Below are 27,000 nucleotides of genomic sequence, written 5' to 3' on the forward strand. Positions count from 1 at the left end.
GGAACTTGGTGTTAATGCTCCCATAGACAAACTTGATGCCGTTAACCTGATGTACTCCCTTTGTTGTGTGTGTGTGTGTGTGTGTGTGTGTGTGTGTGTGTGTGTGTGTGTGTGTGTGTGTGTGTGTGTGTGTGTGTGTGTGTGTGTGTGTGTGTGTGTGTGTGTGTGTGTGTGTGTGTGTGTGTGATAAATAATTATTGCTGTCCGTCACTGAGAGGACTATTAAATATAATATTGTGGCACAGTTTCTAGAAATGGGGGACCAGGTCTCTACAGATAGATAGATAAGTGTTGTTCATCTGCTTAGAAAAGTGCTCCATACGGAGGCTAAAGTCTACATTTTCTATCAGTGCCTGTGTAAAAACAACAGGAATCTTGAATACATGGAATAGAAAGTGTATTGTTCTTCATCTCCAAGCTGGGTGATTTATATTACTTTCAATAAACAGTACATTTTTAGTTACGGAAGCTGGTTCCAGAAATTGGTCTGGGTCTGTGCTAATGAACATATAAAGGTTACCTGTATGACTTGCTTCCAGTGCCTGTGGGTTTCCCTGATCAGAATACAAAAGATAAGGAGCTTCACATAGTTATGGTCCTGGAGTACTGATGAAAAGCTTCAGATGCTCAATGACTGAAGCTCCAGAATATTCCTTTATCCTCATTAATTACTATATCACATAATTCCACAGAGAAACACAATTCTGTCATTCAGATTCATTAAACTGTGCATTCTTAGGGGGTTATATCTTAGGCTACATCACAGTGGTCCTGAAACCAAAAAACAACTACCAAAAAGTTGGAGTGAGAACATACCTCTTAATTCTCCCTCCTTTTGCAGCAAGTCCTTGATTTCTCCTCATATGTTTGATCTGCTCCTTATAAAATGTTGGCTTTTCTAGTAAGTTACAGAGGATTATAGTCAGTAGAGTTTCTTATTTCTTATTGTTCAATAAATGCATGTTGGTATAAAACCTTTTGTGTTGCTAACTTTTTAAGTGCTTAGAGTAATATTTAAAAAACTTCCATGATTCTGGGCTTTAGTTCTCCATTATTTTTAACTTTGTTCAGAATTCTTGAGCAAAGATGTTAAGAGGTATGAGAGGCATTCTTGATTGCCCAGAGCAGCTGGGACCACTACCCTCTGAACATACCATTGCATACCTAACATTCATCAAGCCTTTGGTTTCACACTGTCCTGCTAAAAAGAATATGCCTATTTTGCACAGTTTAATAACTAAAACATATCCAGATGTTCTGATCACAATAGAAACATGGATGAAACTAAACCTGAGTGTCAGATGACTCTACACATTCTTCAGGCTCTCAGATGTGATGCAGCGGGATGAAGAGTCACTTGTAGAGTCTGATAAACTGGACTGGTAAAAGGCTTTAGAAGTTCAGTGCAGATAAATGCAAAATGTTGTCCCTAGGCCGTAATATCAGCCATATGAATTATCAGCTCGGGTGACTAGAACTGGTGGCAACAGGAAAAGAAAAGAATATGATCTGAAGGTGTTGACTGCATCTGAACTGGACCAGCAGAAGCAAAGTGAGTGTGCTGTAGCTGCAATAAATATACTCTTAGAATGCATCCTCTGAGGGACAGACTCTAGAATCAAACAGGTAATGTCTCCACTGTACAGGGTGTTAGCCAGGTCACACCTGTGTGCAGTTGCAGGGACCATATAAGGAGACAGATGTCAAATGATGAGAATAAATCTAGAGAAAAGCTACAGGAAGGGTGTGTAGGATGCAGGATATTGGGAATAACCAGAGGAGATGGATCATTTCTTACTGGAGACCAGAAGAGACATGGGGTTATTATATGGAGATGCAAACGTATGTGTTATGAGAGAATTGGATGGGTCAGCATGGGCAGGAAGAACAAGGCAAGTGGAAGAAGGAAAAGCTCAGGCAACAGACTGTAGAGGCCAACTATCTCGTGTTTCTTCAGAGACAGAGTCATATTTCCATTGAATGGACTATTAGAATGAGTGATGAAAAGGGATATAAGGAGTCATTCAAAGGGATCATGAAACAGGTGGAGAAAAGGTAAAACTGAAGAGTGAGAGAGAGATGGACACAGGTTAAATATACTTAAAATGATGAGTAGGCAGGTTAAATGTCTCCTTAAACAATATTACATCTTTTACATTAAAATGAATCTGCAATGGGAAATGGTTCTAGAAAAAGCTTTTCCCAGGAAGCCTCTTCTCTTTTCACATCAGAGATGAGAACAGAATACTGTCAACTGAGTTCATTATGGCCACAGTTGACCACTTTCTGTTTCATTTCTTAAATCATAAAGGAACAATGTCATAGAACATATCTGTGGCATGTATATCATTGTGGACCACTAACCTCAGGAAACTTTTGGTGAAGTAACTCATTTTTATGGTTATGTTACACATCAACTAAATTCTCCTGTGTGCACTGTTTTAACAAAAGTAAGGGGTTATTTTCTCATAGTACCTTAAACAGCCAGAAAGTAACCCAAACTTATTTTTACCACTTTAACATTAGTCAGGCTTCTGTAAACCCTTCCTGTTTATTATGCAATAAAGAATGGTTAGACTGTAAAACGTCTGGTTTATATGGCCCTGTTATAACTCACTCTGTCTAGGAAGATGAGTAAAATAAGGCCAACTAGTGTGATGAATGTAATTCATCCATCAACAAAACTTGCACAATAAATCATTATGCATATATATAAAGTCACTGAGAAAACAGAAATCAGTTCCCATGCTCTCTAGTAGAAACGATGTGGAGCCAAGATGAAAGTACACAATTTTTAAAGGCTTTAGATTCCTGAGTGTAAATAAAAGAGACTTTTCAGATGTTCTTGATGGCATGTTTGGGCAGAAGAGCATAATCATGAAGAGTTTTCTTTGGATGATGGAAATGTATTCTTACTTTCGATGCACTTAAATACCAATGGATACTTCCTGTCCCATTTGAAAGTTTGCCTTTAATGTCACTGAAGGTATTTTACACTATTTATCATCTAAGCGCAAAGTGACAAGGTGCAGAAATGGATTTTTCTTTCCATAGACCTTTCCTCTTTGGTTTTGAAACACAGGTCTTCTTGTTTAGGTCAAGAAGTGAGTGATTATGTTCTGGGATCACTGTCCAGGACTGATACTGATCTTTGAGATTTATGTGCCTTTTTGAGTGCATATAAAGGTTTAGACAGGGGGACATTAAATATGTTCTGGTCAGCGTTTGCAGGAGTAAAAAAGGCTCTTGTCACTGTGCCAATTCAGGAATTTTCTCCAGGATAATATGGTTTCAGTGGTCAGGGGAGTCTTATTTATTATTAATCACCTCCAGTTATCTGAGCCATTGTCTTATGGTCACTTTTCAGATATTTCTTTTTACAGCACTTTATCATCCCCCATTCTCCTGCTCCCCTAAATACTCTTCACTCCCTCAGTAAAAGAACGTTGACCCAGTCATCCCCTGGGGAAAGAGTCAAACATACTGGAGTATGGCACCATCATCCATACTGAGGGATTGGATTTTTGCTCAGCCCCTTTAACCCAGTACTTGCATCCTCATAACATCCAGTGGTAGAATGTGTAATGGAGTCCAACAATGTACAGCTATGCCTCTGTGTATGACATACTCATGCTCCCTTGGCCCCATGTGACAGAACCATTGATGTGATCATCCATCTCCAGTGGGGATTCTAGAAGTGAGCATGTGCCCATGTATACATGCCCCATCCTCCCAAAGAGAGGCAGCAGACAAAGCATCATCATTCCTCTCCTCGACCCATGCTCTTCTAGTTGCCCAAGCTGCTGGTCATAATTTGGTCACCTAGGCTGTAGTCAAGGCTTTATCTCTCTAAATCAATGTAGCTAACTCAGCATTCCGAGTTGAAACTTACGCTACTCCTTGATTGAAACAAATCAAGGTTCCTAATTACTATCCTTAGTAGTAAGTCATTCAGTAGAGAGGTTAATTATATTCTCTTTGGCATCCAGTTGAATGAACAAGTCCCTGACTGTAGACAAGTGTTTGGCCTTACTCACTGCTTTAGATATAGTTTAGTCTGCATAGTATCTCCTGTCTGTGTCTTTTCTCTTACTTTCCTCTTCACCTCACTGCTGACATCAAAAGCTTAAGATAAGCATGTTTTGGAAGCTACCTACTACCAGTATTGTTAACTTTTGATTTATTGGATAAAATCGTATTTGTTTTCTATTTTGTATCATAGCCTTGATAAATAGACCATTTAGTGTTATGTGCTGCATTAACATTTTGAGTTTGTTATGTTTATGTTATTGTTAAATGTGAGCCCTAATGAAGTCAAGTATTGGATACGGCTCCCTACTGAAATATCGGGACTCAAAATGCCAAGTGCTGAAAACCAGAAAAAAAGACTGAAAACCCAGAGAAGAGTGAATCTCAAAAATTGCTCCTCTCCTCTTCTCCTTAAAATTTATTTTTATGAGGGGGAAAATCCCCCCCATACCTCAAAAAAAAAAGGAATATTCAGAGAAATGGCATCTTAGATTTAACGTACGTAAGTTTGCTCTTTCGGCCATTCAGTCTACACATTTTGGGTCCCGCTGTAGCAGGTGCCAACATTTCAAGGGTTTATGTCAGATAAATGAAAACACAATCTCTCGAACGTTCATATGAGCAAATAATGATAACATTGAAATTTGTATTGTGAGGGGCTGCACCCCCCCCCCACACACACCCCACTAAATATATATTCCTACTCCAAAGTCGTACTACAGTGAGGAAAGGGCAAATATTCCACTCTTCATTGTACTGCAATCTCAAAATACCACTTCCGATGTTATGATTATTCGCTCATTTCAGTGTTCGAGAGATTGCGTTTTCGTTTATCTAAAGTAGACCCACATTTCAAACGGTTACCTTTGGGGACATCACATTTTTTATGCATTCCATGCATGAGGCAGAGCCAGTGAACCTTGACATGCTGAAAGATTTGTTCAATTGTGTTTTACTAATAGTGGTTAATTAAGTGTTCCTTTACATATTCCGATCTTTGATTTTTCACTTATTATGTTTTTTTTTTTTTGCCTTACTGAACATCACTGATTCCCTTGCATAACTCTTTTTTGCTTGCTCTGCTAGACATCAAAAATGTAGCTAAAATGGCAATTTTAATGGATATCTTGGTCATTTTTAGGATGAAAAGCTACTAGACTACATCCAGAATGCTGTGCTTCAGCTACAGAATGAATACAAGAAGCTGAACTCTATTACAGATAACCTTATTGACGATCACCAAAAGAAGCAAAAGGATATAAACGTAAGTTTATCCCACCGCTGATAGTTATATCATAATGACAGCTTTACACCTATAATCAGAATGTTTAGGAAACGAAACAAGGACCTATCCTGCCTTGTTTGATAAACATCTGTATGTTTAACTTTGATTCCAGCATACTTATAAAGATAGTTAAACCAAATAATTAATTGTTTGTGTCACTGTATTTGTTAGTCAAAGAAAACGTTATGCTTTTTTACTTCCATTAAAAATTGCACACGTTTTCTTTTTTTAATGTATAATCATTGGGTGGTACAATGGAGCAGTGGTTAGCAGTTGGATTTCTGGTTTGAATTTTTACTACAGTGTTTCCTGTCCTTCTTGTGTCCATGTTGGTTTCACAGATGCTCTGGTTTCCCCACATACGGGTACGTAAATAGGCAATACTTTAAAACTACCAGTAAGTGTGTCTGTGTGTGTGTGTGTTTGTGTCTGTGTGTGTATGTCTCTTATGTGTTTATGCGTGTGTGTGTGTGTTTGTGTGTGTGTGTGTGTGTGTGTGTGTGTGTGTGTGTGTGTGTGTGTGTGTGTGTGTGTGTGTGTCGACATGTGTGCTTGTACATATGTATGTGCATGTATGCATACGTGAGTGTGCATGTCTTCTAATTGACTGGTGTCTCATGCAGAATTAGTTCACTGTCTTATACTACTTGGTTGCTTCACCAGCAAATCTGAATATAGTATGACTCACAAATCCAACCTAACCTTGGAAATACTGCTCAGTGAAGAACTTTTGCTGAAATCCAGTCCAAATAGTACCGTTCACAACTCTCCAGCTTTAAAGAGACCAATAAAGTAGATGTTAAAAACTCACCAAGTTTTATTGTAAACATATCTACTAAGCGCTTTTGTCCCTTTCTTGCTGTGGGACTTCATCAGAGTTAATATAATCTTTACATGTAACCCTTTTAAAATCACAAACTTCATCCATCCAGTTGTGTATACCTGAATTGACTGAATAAAATTCATCCATTATGCTCATTCCCTCATTTAAAGTCATATACGCAAGTAATTATTGTTCAATATAAAATTCATACATAAAAATATATATAAATCAACTAGGTTAATAGAGCCAATTCACACTATAAAACTCATTTAATCACCTTATATTGAAAACTCTTTCTATATAAAATTACCCTAGATTTCCCCAATGCAAGTAAAACGGTAATAGTAAATAGACTATAACTGAACCCCACAGAATATTGGAAAACCAAATGTCCTGGTCATATATATATTAAACCTCTAAAAGTCGAAAGACTTCATTTTAAGTACACATGCTACAGATACTGAGTTATTTAAACGCCATGATCCAGTGCTGTGTATTTCTGATTGCCATTCCAATTTCCTGACTTCTAATTTGATCTTCCAGGTTCCTTCAATGGCATCAAATACAAAATTTCAAATGAGTGTCCTTCCCAGCCATGTGTCTAAGTAAGGCATTAATCTGATCCTTCTTCTTAATATCGTGGAGGTGTTCATAAATGCTGTCTTTGAATATACTCTCTGTCTTATCTATGTAAAAACAGGGACAGTTCTTACATTGGGCTATATATACTAATCTCTGTGTCAAACAATTAAAATACTTTTTATACGCAACTGGATGAGAGGAGTTTGTGATTTTTAAAAGGTTACATGTGATCATTATATTAACTCTGATGAAGTCCTACAACAAGAAAAGGACAAAAGTGTGTAGCTGATTTGTTTACAATAAAATCTGGTGAATTTTTAACATCTACTTTGTCAGCCTCTTTACAATTGGAGAGTTGTGAACAATACTAATTGGACTGGATTTCGGTGAATGTTCTTCACTGAGAGGTGTTTCCAAGGTCATGTTGGATTCCAGAATATAATATGATAGGTTTCAGAAAATATTTTTTATTACATAGCTCAAACAAAATAGTCTGCAATTCTAAAGTGTATGTAAAAATAAAAAGAAAGAAAGAAGTTAACGTCTTTATGAAACTTGAATTTGGCCTCTCCCAGGTTTGATTCTGGATGTGCATATTAGTTACATCTTGAAGGCAGCTGAAATTCACAAGGCTGAAAATGGGCAGGTTGTACATCATTACTACACAGGCTTGCAAGAGACCCAAGGTTTACACAGGCTTTCATGAGGAGCATGAAAGTCCATCTAAACCTTGGGTCTCGTGCAACTGCATTGAACTTCAAGGTGTTACTGCTCAATGCCAGGAGTCTAAATAAAAACTCCACTCTCTCCAAGCCCTCCTCACACTTGAGAATATAGACATCTGTGCAGTTACCAAGACCTGGTTTAAAGCGGCACTTTTAGACCAGTAGCTGCACAGAAAAGGGCTAAAGGTGAAGGTGTCTCAATCTATATTAATAGCAAGCATATTTCTAGGGTGGTCAAATAGGATAACATGCTGGAGATTCTCCACATGCAGATCACCACAGACAAAATCCTGTACCATATCCTAGCCAGGTATAGGTCACCCTCCATGTCCCAAGAAGGTCACAGTGCATACTTGGACCTACTGGAGACACTTACCATTCAACCTAACATCCTACTCATGGGAGACTTTAAATTACCCCTCTATAGATTGGGAATCCTACAGGGCCTCAAATCTACAGGCACAGAGACTCAGCTGCTTTATAAATACAAACACCCTTGACAAATTAGTAAATACACCTACTAGAGTTTTCAACATACTGGACCTCATGCTCACAAATATGGGAGAATGTTGCACCCCCACCCCCACCCCCATGTCTCATCCTCCCTGTTAAGGTCTGACCATAAAGCTGTCTCCTTCAAAATTAAAATCAACTCCATAATCCCATTAAAACCAGTAACAGTTAGGAGCTATTCCAAGGCAAATTACCTTTCATTAAATGTAGGTTTGTCAAAATTCAATGCCCTTTCAAAACAAGAGAACACAGCAGTCTATGACGAATTGCTGTCAGAAACTCTGAACAACCAAATCAATGGCTGCATAAAGGCTGATGTACCTAACAGAGGTAAGCCCAGGACTAGTCCCAGAAACAAACTGCCCTGGTTCCATCCCAAATTCAACAGGACATACAACAAAAGGAAAACAAATATGGCAAAAGGGTAATTCCCATAAAGATAAGAACTCTCTCATCAAACTAAATAGGCAACTAAGAAGGCTAATTAGGTCAAGCAAAGCCAACTTTGAGGTTAAGATAGCCTCCCAGGTGAAAGATAACCCATAATGCCTTCTTCATTTATGTCAGAAACCTCACAGATAGCACACAGCATTGTGCTGAACTGGTGGTTAATGTTGCCATATTCACTGAGCCTAACAATATAGCGAACATGTTAGTGCAAAATTCAGTTCCAACTTTACCCACCCCACTCCAAACCATCCCCCCAAAATATCCCCCAACATAACCCCTCCAACTATAACTAGGGAACATGTACTGACTGCACTCACTATAACCAAGAACATGATCTCAATAGGCTTGATAACATTCCAAGACACCTCCTGAACAGTCTAAAATGTGACTTATCAGTACCCCCGGAGTCAATATTTATTCATAAAATAGGCTTTGTCCCTCATGCATGGAGGATTGTGATGGTCATCTCTCTTCATAAGGGAGGACCTTCAACAGATCCTGAAAACTACAGATCCATCAGTCTGACCCATCGTATTTGCAAAGCTATGGAAGGAATTATCATGAAAATTATGACATAGCAGACCTCCATTGAATACATCCCAGCCTGGCTTTGTCAAAAGAAGGTAATGCTTACTGAATCTAGTGGACTTCTTTGAAAATGTCACTAAGGCAATGGATAAGTTGAAACAGTGCATACTACCTACCTAGATTTTGCTGAAGCATTTGATACAATACTACACTCGGGCATTGTCAACAGACTTACAAAACTAGGTATAAACCCCTTTATAACACACTTCATAGCTAGCTAGCTTACTTATAGGACCCAGGTGGTTAGAATCAGTGAGGCTACCTCCACAAAGAGACCGGTCAACAGTGGAATTCCCCCAGGGCTCTGTGCTAAGCCGGCTCCACTTTGGCATCTACTTCTCAGATGTTAAAGCCAATGTCAAAGGCCTCTATCTAACCAAGTTTGCAGATGATTGCAAACTGGGACCAGTCATTGAATCCCCCAAGATGAGAACACCCTTCAGGAAAGTCTAGCACAAAATGATTGGTGCCAAAGTTATGGCATAAAACTCAATACCAAGAAATGCATTATAGTACCTTTTGGCAAGCCTACCACCCTAAAACATCCCTAAAAGTTGATTCACTAGTCATGGATCTGAGAACTCATGTAGATAGTAACCTAACCTTAGACAAATGTGTCTTAGGTAGTAAAAAAATCCTTCGTTGTTGCTCAGCTTATAAGCAAGGGCATGGCATCTAGGTCCTGAGAGGTCATCATACCATGTACTCAGCCCTCATCAGAGTCATCATAGAGTGTAATACCCCATTCATTATGTACCTCACCAGACACATGCAGTAACAGGAACATTCAAAAAGGTTCCTTACAAAAAGAATACAGGGAATGTGATGATAGGAGCTACTGTCAGCCATGCCAGGAGAAGTAGGGCAGTGGATGTATAACATATGACAACACAGCTAGCTGGAATTTTGTAAATAATTATATATCATTTGTATATCAAACTGATTTGTACAGATGCTTGCGCTGAAAATGTATTTGTGAGGTTTGCTTGTGTTAAAATGTATCTACAATGTACCCTGCTGAAAGGAAAATAAATCAGGGGTGGCTCATGCTATAGGACTGAAGGACTGCAGCCCCCCCACACACCTGTAGAAAGAAGAAAGAAAAAAAATCTGTAAAAAGACCCCCCCCCCAAAAAAAAAATCGCAATTCGCTCATGCTTACTTTTACTTTCACAATTCCAGACTGACTGCTGTGCAGTCCGGATAGGGGGAAAGACATCTTGCCCTGCAGGTGCCCAGAAATCTGTGCGGTGATGACCGCATTGCACAGAAGAGCTCCGGACTGCATCATCTGTAGGCTGGAGCCCACTTCAGTCGTCCTGCGATAGCCAGCCAATCGCAGGACTTATACGCGTCTGAAGCCCAGCCAATCGTGAGGACTTTTACTCGTTTGAGCTTGGAACTGCTCTGCTGAGTTCAAGTTTGGATGCTTGGGAGTTACTGAAAGGGACTTAATGCTTAACGGAACTGCTTTAACGAGTTGAACTACGGGAGTTACTGCAAGGGACTTAATGCTTAACGGAACTATTTTGACGATGCTTGGAACTAGGTAAGTGATGTGTGTGTTTTAAAGAGCAGAGACAAATGCTGTATCAAATTCTGTAGTTGTAGGTTAACTAATTCATGAACTGATGCATACATTTTTGTTTGTGTTCTATTATTTAGTTGACTGGCAGTTGCAAATGTTTTTGGGGAACAGCTACCACAGTTTAGGCCCTAAGAAAGAATATGCATAGTCAGGAGATAGGTTTGCCGCCTGCAGTAGATTACAGTTTTTTTTTTTTTTTTAATAACTAACAATTCTAACGTGAGTATGAGTAGAGTGTCATTGAAGAGTTTTATCTCCAAATGTCAGTAGAAGAACATCTGCATGTTGCTGTTCTGGAAGCCTGTTAGCATGCTTAAGAGAGATGCAGTGATATTCTGTGGAAGAGGGTAATAAAAAATGCAAATCTTGTTGGATAATACTTGCAGTTTGCTAAGATTTTTCTCTGAAGTGTGGGAAAGAAGTTAGAGCCCATATTGTAGTTGTGGCCTGAACATGTTTTTACCTATTGCAGCTCTGCCTTCAGTGGTAAAGGAGAGAATTATTTTGTGACAGTCTTAAAGGGCTGAGTTTATTTTTGCTTTTAAGTTAATGATGAGAATATGGATAAAGTGGGATCACCGTTAGACTTTGGTGTTTGCATGATGGTATATCTGTGACTAAAGCAGACACAAGTTAAAAAAAATGACAGAATATTTATTGAAGCTTAGTGCCTCAGGGTATTGAGTTTCAGAGGGATCATTCTGAAAGTCAGGACAGCAAGGCAGATGAATTCATTAAGCGTTTCATTCATCACATTTTTGTCATTTATTCGTTTAAGTGATGCTACCTGTTAAATCTTTTGCCCACTTTATGTAAGGGTGGCAGTAACAGTAGGTAAGTATTTAAGTTTTGGCTGATTGCTCCAAAACTAAATTTCATTGTTCTCAGTATTTAGTGTAATTTGCTAATTCTATAGTTAGGTAGAATTCATCAAGTATATAAAGTTTATGTAATATTGTTATTTGAGGATGGGCAGTTTGAAAATCACAAGGTCATCTGAGTAGAAAATTAAGTTGGCTAATTTAACTCATTCCCTCCAGTGGAAGTCTGGAAGTTTGCACTGTAGCTTCCAAAGGGTGGTGCCTAAGCTTTGTGATACAAACAAATTATATCTTCACTTTTCTAACAAATGTTTATATCGTTGGAACCATAGGGATTATGAAAGATGTACAAATGGCAAAGTCTTCACAGTAACTATTAAGTTTATAATATTTTATTAACACCTTTCAGTATCTCGGCAACTGCTCAAGTTATATACATACTGTAGGCAGTGTTTATTTACACAGTTAAGAGTGTTTAAATGAGGATAAGCAGTTGTGTCTGTGGTATTTGGTTGCTAAGATATTAAAAAAAAACATATAATTTATGACAATATAAATATTACATAAACAAAAATTAATTTATCTTTACCTGCACTAGACAGACATCATACATCAGTACAGTTGTGTTTGCCATTGTGTAAGCTTTAAGATGACATTTTTTAATACTTTGTATGTAGCATGGTTTTGGAATTATTAATGCAAATATGAACAAGCAATATTTGATGCCTAGAGGCGTCAGCAGGGTGTAACTGCAGAAAAACCGGGACATGTCACCCAGCTGTAATGAGTTACGATCACATGATGCTTGTTATTGAAAAGGCTGAACAGAAGTAATGTATAAGTTGACCCCTGAGAGATATCTGCAAAAATGTTTAGAGATGATAGCAAAGTATTTTTAGATCTAACAACAAAGAACTTGTCAAACTGGTTTCTTTAAAATCCTCTCATTTTAATGGACAGAAACTGAAAGACACTAAGGAGTTTGTAGTAGGCTGTGGTTTATGCTACAGAAAGAAAGCCTAGTAGAGTTGGTAAATTACATTGCTTGGCAATAGATTGGTTAGGCATTTTGAAGCATAGCCACTGCAGTCTCACTGGTATATCTAACTAAATTATCTTTAATGATTTCTGGACTTTGAAAGAATTAGTGGCAAATTACTGCAATATGATTATAGTCACACTATTAAGCCATAAAAAAAATCATACCAAAGTTGTGACAAATATACAGTTTTTATGATTTTTTTAATGTAGGGGTGTGTGTGTATAAAATGCCCCAGTTGCTCTATACTGGCAGCTAGAGAGAACACACAGTGGTGGGTAGAGAACTCAGGCTTGAACCCTGTACCTTGGGTGCAGACGGCAAGGGCCTGAATTCCCTACCCACCACCATTTGTAAAAAAAAAAAATTGCAGATTTTTGCCTCATATTTGTTCTGTTCCTCATAAAATCTGTGGTTTCTATATTGCTGTTTCCTTACACAGTCAGTGGTGCAGTGGTAGCCTTGTTTCCTGACAGCTACAGCTTTTCTGGTTTGATTCTTGGTTGGGGTGCCTTTTGTGTGGAGTCTGCATGTCCTCCCATCTTACAAAGACATGTGTCTGGAGTGTTTCTCCCTGACCCTCTGTGGAAAATTGTTTTTTGTTCCAAGTCAGACTTTCCTGGTTAACAAATGTTAAATAAATAAAAATGACAGGCATTTGAATTTCAGACTTCATATTCTTCAGAAAGTACATGGTAACACATAACCTTTTATTCTAGCAATGTTCTAAGTTTATAAGATGGATATTTGAAATGTGTCCCTTTTTGGGACGGTATTCCCCTATTATTGGCTTCATCCCATTTTTTTTGTGCTAAAGTTGAAAGCTATGGTGAGAACTGAAGTCAATGACTATGTTTGGGGGCTGTATTCCCCCATTATTGACTTCATCCAAGTGTTTTTTGCTAAGAGGTTGATAGCTATGGTGAGAACTGAATTCACTAAATGGTAGCCATTTAAGCTTCAGTCTTCCTCTTTCACAAAACAGCTGATTTGGCATAGTGGTATGTTGCTCTGACTGTTTTGCACAGGGTCCAGGATTCAAGACTTGGCAGTGAAATGTATGGTGGCAACACAGCATTTTATTCTAGCAACTTTCCAACATTATATAAGCAATATTTAAAATGTGTCCGTAGTTTTTGGGTATTTGCCCCCCCCCCAATAAATTTTGGCTTTTTCCAGATTTCTTGTGTTGCGAAGTTCAGAGATGCAGCTGAGTGTCGAGTAGATTTTACAAGGAGCTGAGAGCTGCAGGGGAACAAGTTGAGTGCTGCTTATGCTGAGTCTGCTTGCATTGTTAAAAGTGGAACAGGTAGTGTACTTGTGTTTGATGCAGAAGACTGTGGGTTCTACTCCCACAGTAGGTAGATGCACTGCTGATCCTGCACTGTGTTGTAAAGGGGGTGGGTGCTGCAGTCCTTTTTGGCAAAGATACCTAGTAACTATGAACCTGTTATCAGTTTGCCATCCATTCCTTATTGCAATATTTCTAGCTTATCATTTTTTAATGCAACATAGACAATTTATTCCTCAAGGGCAACAGGCAATTTTATTTGTAGATGAAACAATGAAATATAAAGTTGTTTGTTAGCAGCAACCTCTTCATTGGTTACAGATTTCTTTAATGTGGAATTATTTAGATGACTTTTACTACTTCAGAGATTGTGCATATTTACTGATACTGGTGGACTGTAGAAGTCTGACTAGACTTTTATGATGGAAATGTTCTGAAATGGGCAGTTTTGTCGTTAGTGCATGCGTTCTGTTTCATTGTTTACTCGAAAAATGTTCAAAACAATACATTTAAAATGCCCTCTAACAACTGTACTGTACAAGGAATATAATTTAATACAATCAGGAAGGTGGATCAAAGAGCATGCGTATGTTTCTTGTGCAAGGGGCCTATGATTTGAAAACAGCCCAAAGTTAATCTTTATCTGCCACTGGCAAAATGCATTTTCTTTGAATGTGGGTTTCAATGCTGTTTCAATGAATGTGAGTTTCAAGGGCAGAGAAGTTTTAATGCTAAGTGTATTTTCATTGTGAGACTGCATTGCTTTGTTTAGCAGATATCTAATTAGTGTTTGTGCTGTAAAATGCAAAATAAAACTTTCAAATGAAATCCAAATCATCGCAGAAGTAAAGCAGTATGCACATTAGTGTTTAAGGTAAATGGGGTGAAATAACCAAGGAATGGGACATTGGAATGGCTGCAGGGGGAGGCTCCATTCGACCACGAGTTTGTGAGGGGGGAAGGGCAACAAACTCAAAGACAACCCCGGCTGAACTATACCTCTCAACTGTCTACATTTTTGCAGAATGAATAGATTTTTGCTTCATTTTTTTGGTTTGTTCCTCATAAAATGTGTGGTTTTCTGGAAAATCATTTAGGAATGAAGTCACTAAATAATGACAGACATTAAGTTTCAGACTTCATAACCTTCAGAAAAATTCATGCTAATGACCTGTTCTTCTATCAACTGTCTTACGTTTATACAAGAGCAATTTGTAGTACTGTTTGTATGTTCCCCCAATATATTTGGCCTTGTCCAGATTATATGCATTAAGAGGTTGAGAGGTAAGTGCAAATAAATCACTTTATAAAATTAGGACTATCCAAATCTCTCAACTGTCATGTCTTCCCCATGAAGCAAGTAGATAGTTGTTGTCAGGCAGCAGGTCTTTTTTGGATAAGAAACATTTTTACAAGTGGGGGTATCACAGAGATTTCTACTTTCAGCATGTTACTCAGTAATTTTATAAAGCTGAATATAAATTATAATTAGAACTGCATTCAAGTTGAAGTGGTTTGAGTTGAATGCTGATTTTTTTATACTTGATTTTGACTGGCATTCCAGTAATGTATCATGCCTCACAACCTTTGTGTTTCCATCTAGATATTAAGTAAGCTGTCATGTAGCCAATGCATTGAAATATTTTTTTCTTCTACACTTCATTTTGTCTTGATTGGACTCTCGTAATGATGGTTTGGCACCCAGGGCAGTGTATTTAATTAAAGTTCCAGTTGTTGTGGTTTTGAGCATAGCTCCACCCCTTTGACATTGGCCACACCCCTTTCCATTGACCCCACCCATTCAGCTGTCTCCTGCAGCCCCCCTTTAATTTGAAGTCACCAGCTGCTACTGAAAGAAATGTACATGCATTACTGTAACTGAATTAAATAAATGTATACATTGTAACAGCATATACTGGGAGAGAAGAGATTAATCCACCTGACTTTGAAAAAAAATATTCTTGAAATTAAATTACTTTATGGGTTAAGCCATAAAGATGTTATCCCTCAGTTGTGAATTGAGCCAGAGACACAATGTCTGTGCTAGAGAACAGGTTGTAGCACTTGTAGGAAGAGTAGAAGTGTTTTATGGTTTAATGACATTCAGGAGATCTGAGCAAAGCTCTATCTGTATGTATGGTAACACATAGGTGCTAAAATCCTGTCAAATTCTAGTGATGGGGGATAGTGTGGGAAACAGAAGTCAGATGACCAGATATATGTGATGTCAGTCTGTACAGAACTAATGTTTTAATATTAGAAGAGACTAAGGCCTCAGGACCATTCTGTATTCTGTCTTGGATCTGACAACAAGGAACACTCACCCATCTTGCCTTGCTCTATTCATTAAGTAGGAACAGTAATTCTTTAGTCAATCAGGAATAGATAGTGAGATTAGCTAAATAATGTTTTTCTGTAACTGTGTGAAACTTTCCATTGGTGTTATTTTTAATATTCCCTGTGGCTGAAACTCAGGTGTTTACTGTAAATAGATATTTAGTTCTTTCTTGTTCTTCTATTATTTATTATTAAATATATTTAAACTTTTCATTGTGGCCAGTCCTTTTTAGAACATATTTAATTTTTGAGAGTATTTGCATATATTTACTTGGTAATAATTCTGGCCACTCCTGAAAGCCTTGCTGCTTAATCAACATTACCATTTGTATTAATACTAATTTTACTCAGTATAATTAGATACCCTTTAAGAGCCTTAAAGTAACTGACTGATGGCAGTGAATCTGCCTTATAGTCTGGGTAAAACTGGTAAAGTGGGTAATCTATGCCAGCCTTTCCAAGGTGTGTGTGAAAATTAAATGTCAAAGAGTGTGTTTCAGCTACTTGGGCAGGGACACAAAGCACTGATTTCATATAAAGAATGGTGGAGGACTTGGCTTGGGAACTCAGCTGAGGACTTAACTCAGAAGCTGTGCCAGTGGACAGCCTTACTGGGGACCTGGAGGGAGACACAGAAATCCAGACCCCAGGCTGACTGTGTTCCTTGTATGCTCTTAAGGGAAATTGTGTTTGATACAGGGAGGTCTGCATCTGGAAATACTGAGTGTATCCATTTGTATTCCACATGGACATCACCCTCCAGTGTCAGTGGTGAGGATTCAGGCTCCTTGATTACCCTCCCATAGTGGGGAAATCACAGGGAGTAAATACAATGTCCTCTGCTGATCATCTCAAAGCCCTGTTTCTGTACTTGGTATTGTACAGACTTCTGAGAGGTGATCTTTGGCTGGTGTATAAGGCATCCCTGGACCCTGTTTTGATGAATCTTTTGCACATTTGCAAAAAAACAGTATCAGAACTGCTAGTTTAAAACACCTAAATTTTGCTTGCAACATAAATAGGGCATGTTGGAGAGACAGAAGTTTCTCAGAGAAGTCCCATTCTCTGGAACAGGCTCCCCATCCATGTGAGGTAGAGTTCCTCCCTATCCTTAATAAAGAGCAATTTGGATGAATTATTGGGTAATTTGAAATTTACCCCTGGTCTGGCACCTATGTCGCTGATGAGCAGGGGCAGTCAGTAAATCCCCCCCCCCCATATAAATTAAATATGTGGGTCAAATTTGGGTTGCATGGCTAGGCCTATAAGGGCCCTTGTGGTCCTTAGCCTAGTATTCACTTATGAACGTAGTGTGATGAGCACTGAAATTAAATTATGGCCAGTATGGAAGCTGATCCAATAAGTCAGTGCAGTGACTGCTGATATCCAGCTTTTGGAAAGAATAATCACCTCACCCTTGGCACTGCATAACATTACGTTTTTATAGCACAGTAGCATTACACCACACCTATCCCATTCAGGGGCCAAGGAACAGACTGTGGAGCAGAAGCATAACTGGTTCAATCAGTACCCTGGCCTGGTACTATAAACCAGTGCTCTACCCCCCCATTATTCAAGTGAAAAGTGAAAACAAACTAGATGTTCTTTCGACTGGCACACCATCTATGCGGCCAGATGCACCCTCCACCTGCCACAGCCATTTGGGTCCTGTTTCTGTCCCCTACCCCCAACCCTCCTTCAACATTTGTAAGAAAAAAAACTTTCTCCTTTTAAACTGTAGCAAACTGTTTGCTACAAATGTAGCAAACAGTTGCTGCAGTTTATACCCTGACTGAACAAAGCACTATGGCACTCATGTTTCAGTTAAAAAAAAAAGTTCTTCTCCTCCTTTTTAAAATGTAGCAAACTGCTTGCTACAAATGTAGCATACAGTTGATACAGTTTATACCCTGCCCACTCAGAGTGCCAAGGACCTGATGTTTCACTTAAAAAAAACAACATTTCTTGTTCATTTTAAACTCTAGCCAACTGCATGCTATAATGTAGCAAGCTGTTGCTACAGTTTAGATCATGCACAGAGTGCTACAGCTTTTAGGTTTGTCTGCAAATGTAATACTTTTCTTAAAGAAAGATCAGGTTTGGTGATCATGCCTCCAGCACTCTACGCTCTGGGCAGGTACCCCTCTTGACCTACCTTAGCTAAGCTACTGCCATGGAGTATGCAGGTCAAAGTAAGGGGGCTGTACTGTAAACTCACATTCTGGATAGTTGGTTGGAGGGAACTGACCACTCGCCCACAATTTAGATGTTAACAGTGGTGTGATATGTATGCAGCAAGGTATAAGAAGGTGCACATGGTACAGATATTAATGCACACACACACTTTCTCGTGCCTTATTGAATATATAGATGACATTGTGATCTGTAGTGAGACCAGCGAAAATGTGGAGGAGACCCTGGAAAAGTGGAGATATGCTCTAGAGAGGAGAGGATTGAAGGTCAGCAGGACTAAGACAGAATATATGTGTGTGAATGAGAGGGAGGATAGAGGAATGGTGAGGGTGCAGGGAGTAGAGTTGTCGAAAGTGGATGAGTTTAAATACTTGGGATCAACAGTTCAAAGTAATGGTGAGTGTGGAAGAGGTGAAGAAGAGAGGACAGGGAGGGGTGGAGAAGTGTGTGTCAGGAATGATTTGGGACAGACGAGTACCAGTAAGAGTGAAAGGGAAGGTCTACAAGAGGGTAGTGAGACCAGCTGTATTATATGGGTTGGAGACAGTGGCATTGACAAAAGGCAGGAGTCAGAGCTTGATGTGGCAGAGTTGAAGATGTTAAGATTTGAACTGGGTGTGACGAGGATGGACAGGATTAGGAATAAGTATATTAGAGGGTCATCCCAGGTTGGAAGGTTTGGAGACAAAGCCAGAGAGGCAAGATTATGTTGGTTTGGACATGTGCTGTGGAGGGATGCAGAGTATATTGGGAAAAAGATTTTAAGGATGAAGCTGCCAGGTAACAGGAAAAGAGGAAGGCCTAAGATAAGGTTTATGGATGTGATGAGAGAGGACATGCAGGTGGTTGGTGTGACAGAGCAAGATGCAGAGGACAGGAAGAAATGGAAACAGTTGATCTGCTGTGGCGACCCCTAACGGGAGCAGCCAAAAGAAGAAGAAGATGATCATACCACAGTTTTTAGAAACCAGAATGTACTAGGCTTTGTCAGTAACACAGTGTGCTGGCAGTCACTATTACACTTCTGCACCGACCAGTATTAAGGTCAGGAAATTGTGATATTACAATAAGGGTGAACTTGAATCTTTGATTCTTTGATTAACTCAACTACAACCACAGTCCCCCACAAACATGCATACACATTGTTTTGTGTTTAACTGTAAAGAATTCTGAAAATTCTGCATTATAATTGGCTTGAGACAGAAGTCTCTTGGGCCATTGTATTATGACTGCTGACTCAGTGTGTATATAGCCCGTGTTAGTGGTGCTGCAGTAGCATTGTCGCCTCACAGCAAGACGTTGTCCCATTCGATTCTCAGCTAGAGCGTCTTCTGTGTGGAGGCATGCGTAAATGGGTGTGCCTTAGTTGAATGTTGTGTGTCAGGGCTGGTAACTCGGCACGTAAAAATCCACTACCAAACATTAGCAGACCGGAGCTGAAAGACACAATAACTCAGTGTGTATATAAAGGGAAATTTATTTGGTCCTGAAACAAAACCAATGTGCTGAAGAGTCAAATTCAAAGCAAGTTACCTTGAGTACATGACTCACTGAATATCATTGCTAGTTTTTGGCAGGAGATCCCAGTTTATATAATACATTTGTGCAGAGCTTGGCAGTGAAAACTGTGAATGATTTTAGGCTCTATGGTGCAGAAGGATGGAGCCCTGGGTCTGAATAGATGACTTTGATTTATTTAGTGGCCCAGATGCTGGGGAAGCCAATCAGGGAAGGGTGGGAATAAGGAGCTTGCAACTAGCTGTTCTACTGCAGTGGGAGGGGTTGGTATATATTCCACTTCATGGTTAACAACTGTGCATCTAACCATGGTTTTTTGCCCTGTATCAGAAGACAGGACATAGAGAAACAAGCCTGCCAAGCAAAGTACTGATCCCAGTTACACATAATGGGCAGGTGTGGCATACAGCTGAATGGAATCTAGAGACATTGCACACTGACTGCCACAGTTAGAAGGCCTGCAATATCTGACAGTCACCTACCCTGATCAATGTTTTTCTGTGTTAGGGAGTGGGGGAGGTGAATGGTTCTATGGGTAATGGGACTTCATTGGTCACATATAGACCAGATTGCTAAAAAAGAGCATTAAACTCTGAGAAAGATTTTTTATTGTATTTGTGATCATCCAATGTTTTCTAATATATTTAAAATTTTATTTAATGAATAAAATGATCCTTTTTAGAATAATATCCAAAACAATTATTTTTCTTCCTTGACAACTTGATGTGGAATAATGTACAAGCTCTTTTTTCAGATTGGCAGAGAACACTGAACTCTCACATAAAAATGCGTAACATGGGTATAGTGTGATGTTACTTTTAAGAACTTATTTCCATCAGGAATTACTTAATAAATTAAGGATTCATAATATGACCTGGTTTATGCAGCAATGTGTTTACTTTCGTTTTTTTCATTCTTTGTTTGTAGAATTTGTTTCAATCTGTTGAACATCTCAACGAGAAAAAGGCAGACAAAGAGCATATTGAGATGGAAATTGATGTGGTAAGACTCAAATGAAATATGCCTGCATGTATCCTGCAGTAAGGGCTGAGCTATAAAGGCTTCTGTTCCTACACATCGGAAAAACATCTGGGGTCCTATAGCAGGAATGTTTCATATTTTTTTTACATTAGATTGTGCCATGAGTGTGCACATTATAAGACATCCATTAAATCAGAATAACCAGTAAGACTACTATAAGAGATTAATTGAGGTTCTCAGAATATTAGGAAGCTTTACTTCTGATTATATAAGTTTTAAAGTAATGAGAAATTATTTTAAACATAGTACTCAATTACAGCATGCACTTTTATCAGTGCAATAACAGACATTGATCTATTGACTTTAGTCAAAAGCTGTTTTTGCTTTTCACATTTGTCGGGTTCACAGATTTGATTCTGATTTATTTTTACATATTCTCTGGGATCCTGAATAAAAACGATATATAAATGGATTCCATTTACTGGTAAATAAGGAAGAGTGTACATGTTATATTTATGTGCGTTGTCCCTGTATGGTGTTTTCTCATTGTCTGTGCAACTGCACATTGAATAAGGTGGTGAGGAGGAACAAATTTGCCTAAATGGCTGGGTGTAGGGGGGACTTGCTTCCTGCAGAGACACTTTTTTGCAGTACAGTGCACCTGCTAGGTATATGGCCAGTTATTGTAGTCCTTGTCCCATTCAGTCTCAACTGGCCAAGAGCAGTCACACAGGCAATTATCCATGAATTATTTTTATATGCCAACAACTTCTCTTGCATGCTATGTAAATATTTCTGTGGTGGTCATTTAATGCATATAGCATGATGCCTTCACTTGCTTCTGCAAATGATACTGTCCTTCATGCAACTCTATCCAACTTTGAAAAGACAGCTCGCTATTGGTGTTGCAGTAGTACAAAGCGCACCCTGTGATATGCCCCTTGACCCCCTTCCCTTGGAGAGGCCAGCAGGGATCACATCTTCATTCCTCTGTCTCATGAGCTGGCTGTGTCAGCTGTCAGCATCCAGGCCACTAATCAAACCCATGTCGGCAGGGTTATAATCAGAACTCCATCCCTCTATACCACAAGGCCACAGAATCCTTTTTTGGTGTAGTTGTCTTTACCATATTTATTTCATTTTTATAGTCTCATTATTGTGGATTTTGTGGGTAGATATATCTAATTTTAGTGACGTTTTACTTTTTTGACCATCCCCTAGATAGGGAAACACAGATCACAGACAGCCACTCAAAAGTATAAAATTTAGCTCTAGGTGATTTGGTCACATTGACTAATGTCATCAAAAATGGGCATGGGTATTTGCTGGTGATAAGTGGGCTGAGGACCCGGCCTACTCTGACTTAAGTCAAGGACCCATGCTAATGGTGAGAGGGGGGATCTTTGTGCCTCATTTAGCTAGTGTTTGCCTTTCATAATCTCCAACAGCCCTGGGTCAGTAGGCTATTGACTAGCCAGTGTCCAGTCACCCAGCCTGGGTTACCAAGTGAAAGGTGGATGTAGAACTAACCAAAATGCAAAAATTTAACTAAGCATTGTTACATAGGTTCAGCTGGAATTTTGTAGATAATTCTGTCATTTGTGAATATTGCCATGATTTATACAGAACTGCATGTTATATACTGAGTTTCAAGAATGTACCCACAATGTACCATACTGGAAAAGAACAGAAATGTATATGAACTATATACCTGGGCAAATGTATGATTTAATAGTATAAAAGCTGGAACATACAGCATTAACTTGCAAAACTCCAAGAAAATAAGTTGGAATCAAAATGTTTTACAACTGTGTTATCTCTCATTTTCAATGCAGCAAGCAGACACAATGTCTAGTGCTAGAAGTTTTTCTATTGTCTTGAAAGTAATTTTAAAATGTAGAAGTGTTTTATTGCTTTCTAGCAGCTGCACATCTGAGAGATATGTACTTCTCACATAGAGATGATAAAATTCGGATGGTATCTGTTAGCCTGGGAATTGAAGGCAGGTGACAAAAGTGATGTCATCCAAGTTGACCCAGCAGTAATGTTTGATAGTAATTTAAGAACTTTCTCAGAGAAAGACTGAGCATTTTGTATCTTGTCTTGGACCTAGAAACATCCATTCAGCACTTCTGCCTTCGTGCTGCTCTGTAAGTAAGATTTAGGCATAGAATTTATTTTAGAGAGAGGAATATATTAAGATTAGTTTAGATGTTTTCTGTATTCATTTGAGACTGTCCTGCAATGTTTTAAAATGTTTCCTGTGATTCTGGACTCTGCATTTACTGTGTTATTTAAGTATTGTCTTGTTCTTTTATTATTCATTATTAAATATATTTAAACCCATCTTTGTGGCTGATATTTGTGAGACATATGTAAGTTCTTAGATTACTTGCATATGTATTTGGTGACACTGTACAGGCCACTCATAAAATAGCCTTGGTCTTGGTCACACTTACCATTTGGATAATAGTAACATTACACAGTAGGATTGATCACCCTTTGTAAGGGCCTTTATGGTAGCTGATAATTAGGGGCTGATGGCAGTGATAACTACCTTATAGTCTGGGCAGAAGGGGCATAGCTAGTAAACCTGTGCCAGCCTTCCACAGGTGTGTGTGTGTATGTTTGTATATAAATCAGAACTAAACATGTGTGTGTCAGCTACTTGAGCAGGGACACAAAGCACTGGTTAGACAGAGAAGGTGATAGATGTCTTGGCTTGACCCCTCAGCTGAGATCTTAACCCTATAGCTGTGCCAGTGGGGAATCTTACTGGGAATCTGGAGAAAGAGGGAGAAACCAGTCCCAGACTTACTATGATCTCTGTGTGCTTTTAAGGGAAATTGTAGTTTACTGTGTGTGTGTATGTGTGTGTGTGTGTGTGTGTGTGTGTGTGTGTGTGTGTGTGTGTGTGTGTGTGTGTGTGTGTGTGTATGTGTGTGTGTGTACTTGTCATCCTCCCAATGTATACATCCCTCACTGGTGCTAGTGGTGAGGACTGAGGTTCCTTGATTACTAGGCCATTGCAGGGGTGTCACAGATGCTATTTGGAAAGAAGTAAAAGAAAAAAATAAGAAGTTCAAATGTATAGGATATGAAATGGGATGAAGTAACTGCCAGAGAGATTGAAACAAAGTTAAGAAAAGCTCCTAATGGAAAACCCCAGGCCCAGATGCTGTAGCTAACTTCTGGCTAAAAGTATTAACATCTTTACATGAAGATTTAGCCATGAGTAAGAACTATTTGCATGTGCATCCCAAACAGACAGCAGCCTAGTTAACAATAGGAAAAACAATGATCCTACTTAAGAGTGAACCTCCAAGCTATCCTTAAAACTATTGACCAGTAACTTGCCTTCTGACAATGTATAAATTACACAGTGGAACTGATGCCAACAGAGTTATAGTCACTTAGAAGAAAACTCAATCATGGCAACAGAACAAAAGGGTAACAAAAGAAAGTCACATAGAACAAAGTATAATTTGTTGTTAAAGTCATAATGGAAAACTGTAAAAAGGGGAAGAATCTAAGTATGGCATTGACATACTATAAAACGCATTTTATAGTATCCCACATTCTTGGATAAAAGAGTGCTTAAAAATGTATAAGATACACCCTACACTGACTGATTACATTACAGTGACCATGAAACAGTGGCAAACCACTTTGCAGTTAAGCCATGATCAAGGACAAATTATTATTCCAGGGACAAGAATTAAAGGGGGATATTCCAGGGTGACTCTTTGCTGCTTTTCTGCTGCTTTTTTGTCTCACCCTTAACCCATTAAGCAGCTACTGAACAGATTAGGTCATGGCTACAGTTTGCTTCCCAGAAAACAACAAAGTATAAAGACTTCTCATTTACCTTTTGTGGATGACTTAAAACTGTATAGCTCATCAGATGAGAAAATGAAAGCACAAATGCACATGGTCAAAACCTTTTCAGATGATATAAGAATGTCATTTGGTCTTGATAAATGTGCTTTAAAGCAGGAAAGCTGCAGCACCAAGAAAACACCAGTTTGGGTCAAGAATGTGTTATAAAAGAACTTGAGCAAGAGGGAGTGTATACAAACATCAACAAAGGCAAATTTTAGAAGACTAAAATTAATACTGAAAACTGTGTTGACATCTAAGAACAAAGTCCAAGCTATAAATCAGTTTGCTTTTCCTTTCCTAACGTACAGCTTTGGAGTGATTGACTGGCCCCAAAAGGTGCTGGATCTGTTGGACAGGAAAACATGAAGGATGCTTCGTACTTATCAAATGATTTATAAAAAATCAGTGTACACAAAGATTATATATTCCTTTTTCTGAAGGAGGTATGGGCCTCCTTGAAATTGATTACATGTATAGATCTCCAGTCGTAGGACTGCATACACATCTGCTGACCTCACGACCCAAATGTAGTGAAAGTTTTAATACATGAGGAGAACAAGTCTAAGATGACTTCCCTACTTAGTTTAGCAGAAACATATTTGTGTCAAACGGGAATGGAAATCAAACCAGAAGTAGACAAAAATCAGGCAGCAATTATAAGTGATGTATAACGTTTGCAACTGGGTGTGGGTCAGTATGGTTTGTGATGTAAAATGCCTGCAACTAGGATTGTGTCGATGTGGTTTGTTTTCATTTATATAAATGGATGATTGCCTATGTAGTAAGTGATGGTTTAATAAAGATGTGTCTTGTTTAAAAAAGCAGGAATTGAATAATTTATGTAATATTGCTTAGGTTATATGATATATAGCAATATATGTGAAATATAATGCTTGTTATGTTAATATAGTTCGATTACTTTTATATGAATGTAAATTTGCCCGTCATAAGTGATAAATCAATAAAGGTGTTTGAAAAAAAAAATCAGACCACTGGAAATTCGATCTCCATCTTCAGCAAGCCACAGAGAAGACACACTGAAAGCTAGGCTGCCTCTATAGAGTACAACACTACCTTAAAGACTCTACTAGACAAAATATTGCCACTTTTCTACTCCCCACCCTATTCTATGCCTCTCCTATATTAACCAATCTTAGCTCCTCTCTGTCATCAAACTACAGCAAGGCTACAATAAAATAGCTAAATTTGCAACCAACCAACAATATAGATCACACCTCTGTCTCTCTCTAAAACAACTAGACTGTCTCAAACTAAATAATTCTCTATTGTACTCACAGTTAATTACAACATTCAAACTACCCTGTACTGCATAACTCTGAAAAATCCTCTTTAGTCCATCATTCAGCCTTACACTACTAAGAGACCTCTGTTCCCCATTGACAAATCATTATTCTCCATAACTAAACCTAAAAACAATGAGGATACACCCTGTATTCACCCGTTTATTGCTTCTTCTTTCAGCTTTTCCTGGTTAGGGATCACCACAGTGGATCATCTGTCTGCTCATGACTGGCAGTGGAGTTTTACAGTGTCAAGTTGCCAGCTCGGTGCCCAACCTTCCACAGAAGGCACACACATGCATGCACTCACGCCTAGGGCCGATTTAGAGTGTCCAATCCACCTACAGCATGTCTTTGGGATGTGGGAGGAAACCAGAGCACCCAGAGGAAATCCATGCGACCACAGGGAGGACATGCAGACTCTGCACAGAAGGCACCCCAGCTGAGGATCGAACCCGAGAGCCTCTTGCTGTGAGGCAGCAATGCTAACCACTGCAACACTGTGGCTGCCCATTCACCCATTATTGCTAATAGTTGGAATACCATTCCACTCCACTTAAGCACAGTCTGCAACCTGAAAAACTTTAATTGCCAACTGAGGCAACACCTGATAAGTAAATGGAACTGCCCCTCTACCTTCCTCTGGTCAGGCTGGTACTAATATAGCTATATGAATTTATGCCACAACTCCCTGCTTCCCAAAACATAATGTACTGTTTTCACAAGTACACCCTCCTCTGTCATCTCATCTCCTTTATGTTTCAGTGCCCCCCCACTTCTTTTCTTTGGACTGTTCTTCCTGTGTCCTATATTTTTAACACGTCTTTAACACGTCTTTATAGTAACAAATATTATTTTATAAAACCTGACAATCTATACATAGCGGTAATATTGCACTGTGCATACCTCCCTGTATTAAAAAAAATATTCATATACAATACATGCCACTGTTTTATTTAATTGAATAATGTGACTGGTGTCAAGGATGTCTGAATAATGGAACTGTTGCTAATGAATGAAACTGACTGTAAATAATAAAACAATGCAAGTGATG

General features: G+C 38.8%; 1 protein-coding gene across 1 annotated transcript in view; it reads left to right on the plus strand.

The window, feature by feature from the left end:
* LOC122799160 (uncharacterized protein C16orf96 homolog) overlaps nt 1–27,000 on the plus strand; it is a 791,156-nt gene that overhangs the window by 474,306 nt on the left and 289,850 nt on the right. Inside the window, exons 7-8 of the mRNA XM_044068046.1 lie at nt 5,171–5,293; nt 20,710–20,784. Of these exons, the coding sequence (XP_043923981.1) occupies nt 5,171–5,293; nt 20,710–20,784 (198 nt within the window). The remainder of the gene's footprint in view (nt 1–5,170; nt 5,294–20,709; nt 20,785–27,000) is intronic.

This window comes from Protopterus annectens, chromosome 4.part0, assembly GCF_019279795.1.
Source record: "Protopterus annectens isolate FY-2018-M chromosome 4.part0, PAN1.0, whole genome shotgun sequence".
Taxonomy (NCBI): domain Eukaryota; kingdom Metazoa; phylum Chordata; order Ceratodontiformes; family Protopteridae; genus Protopterus; species Protopterus annectens.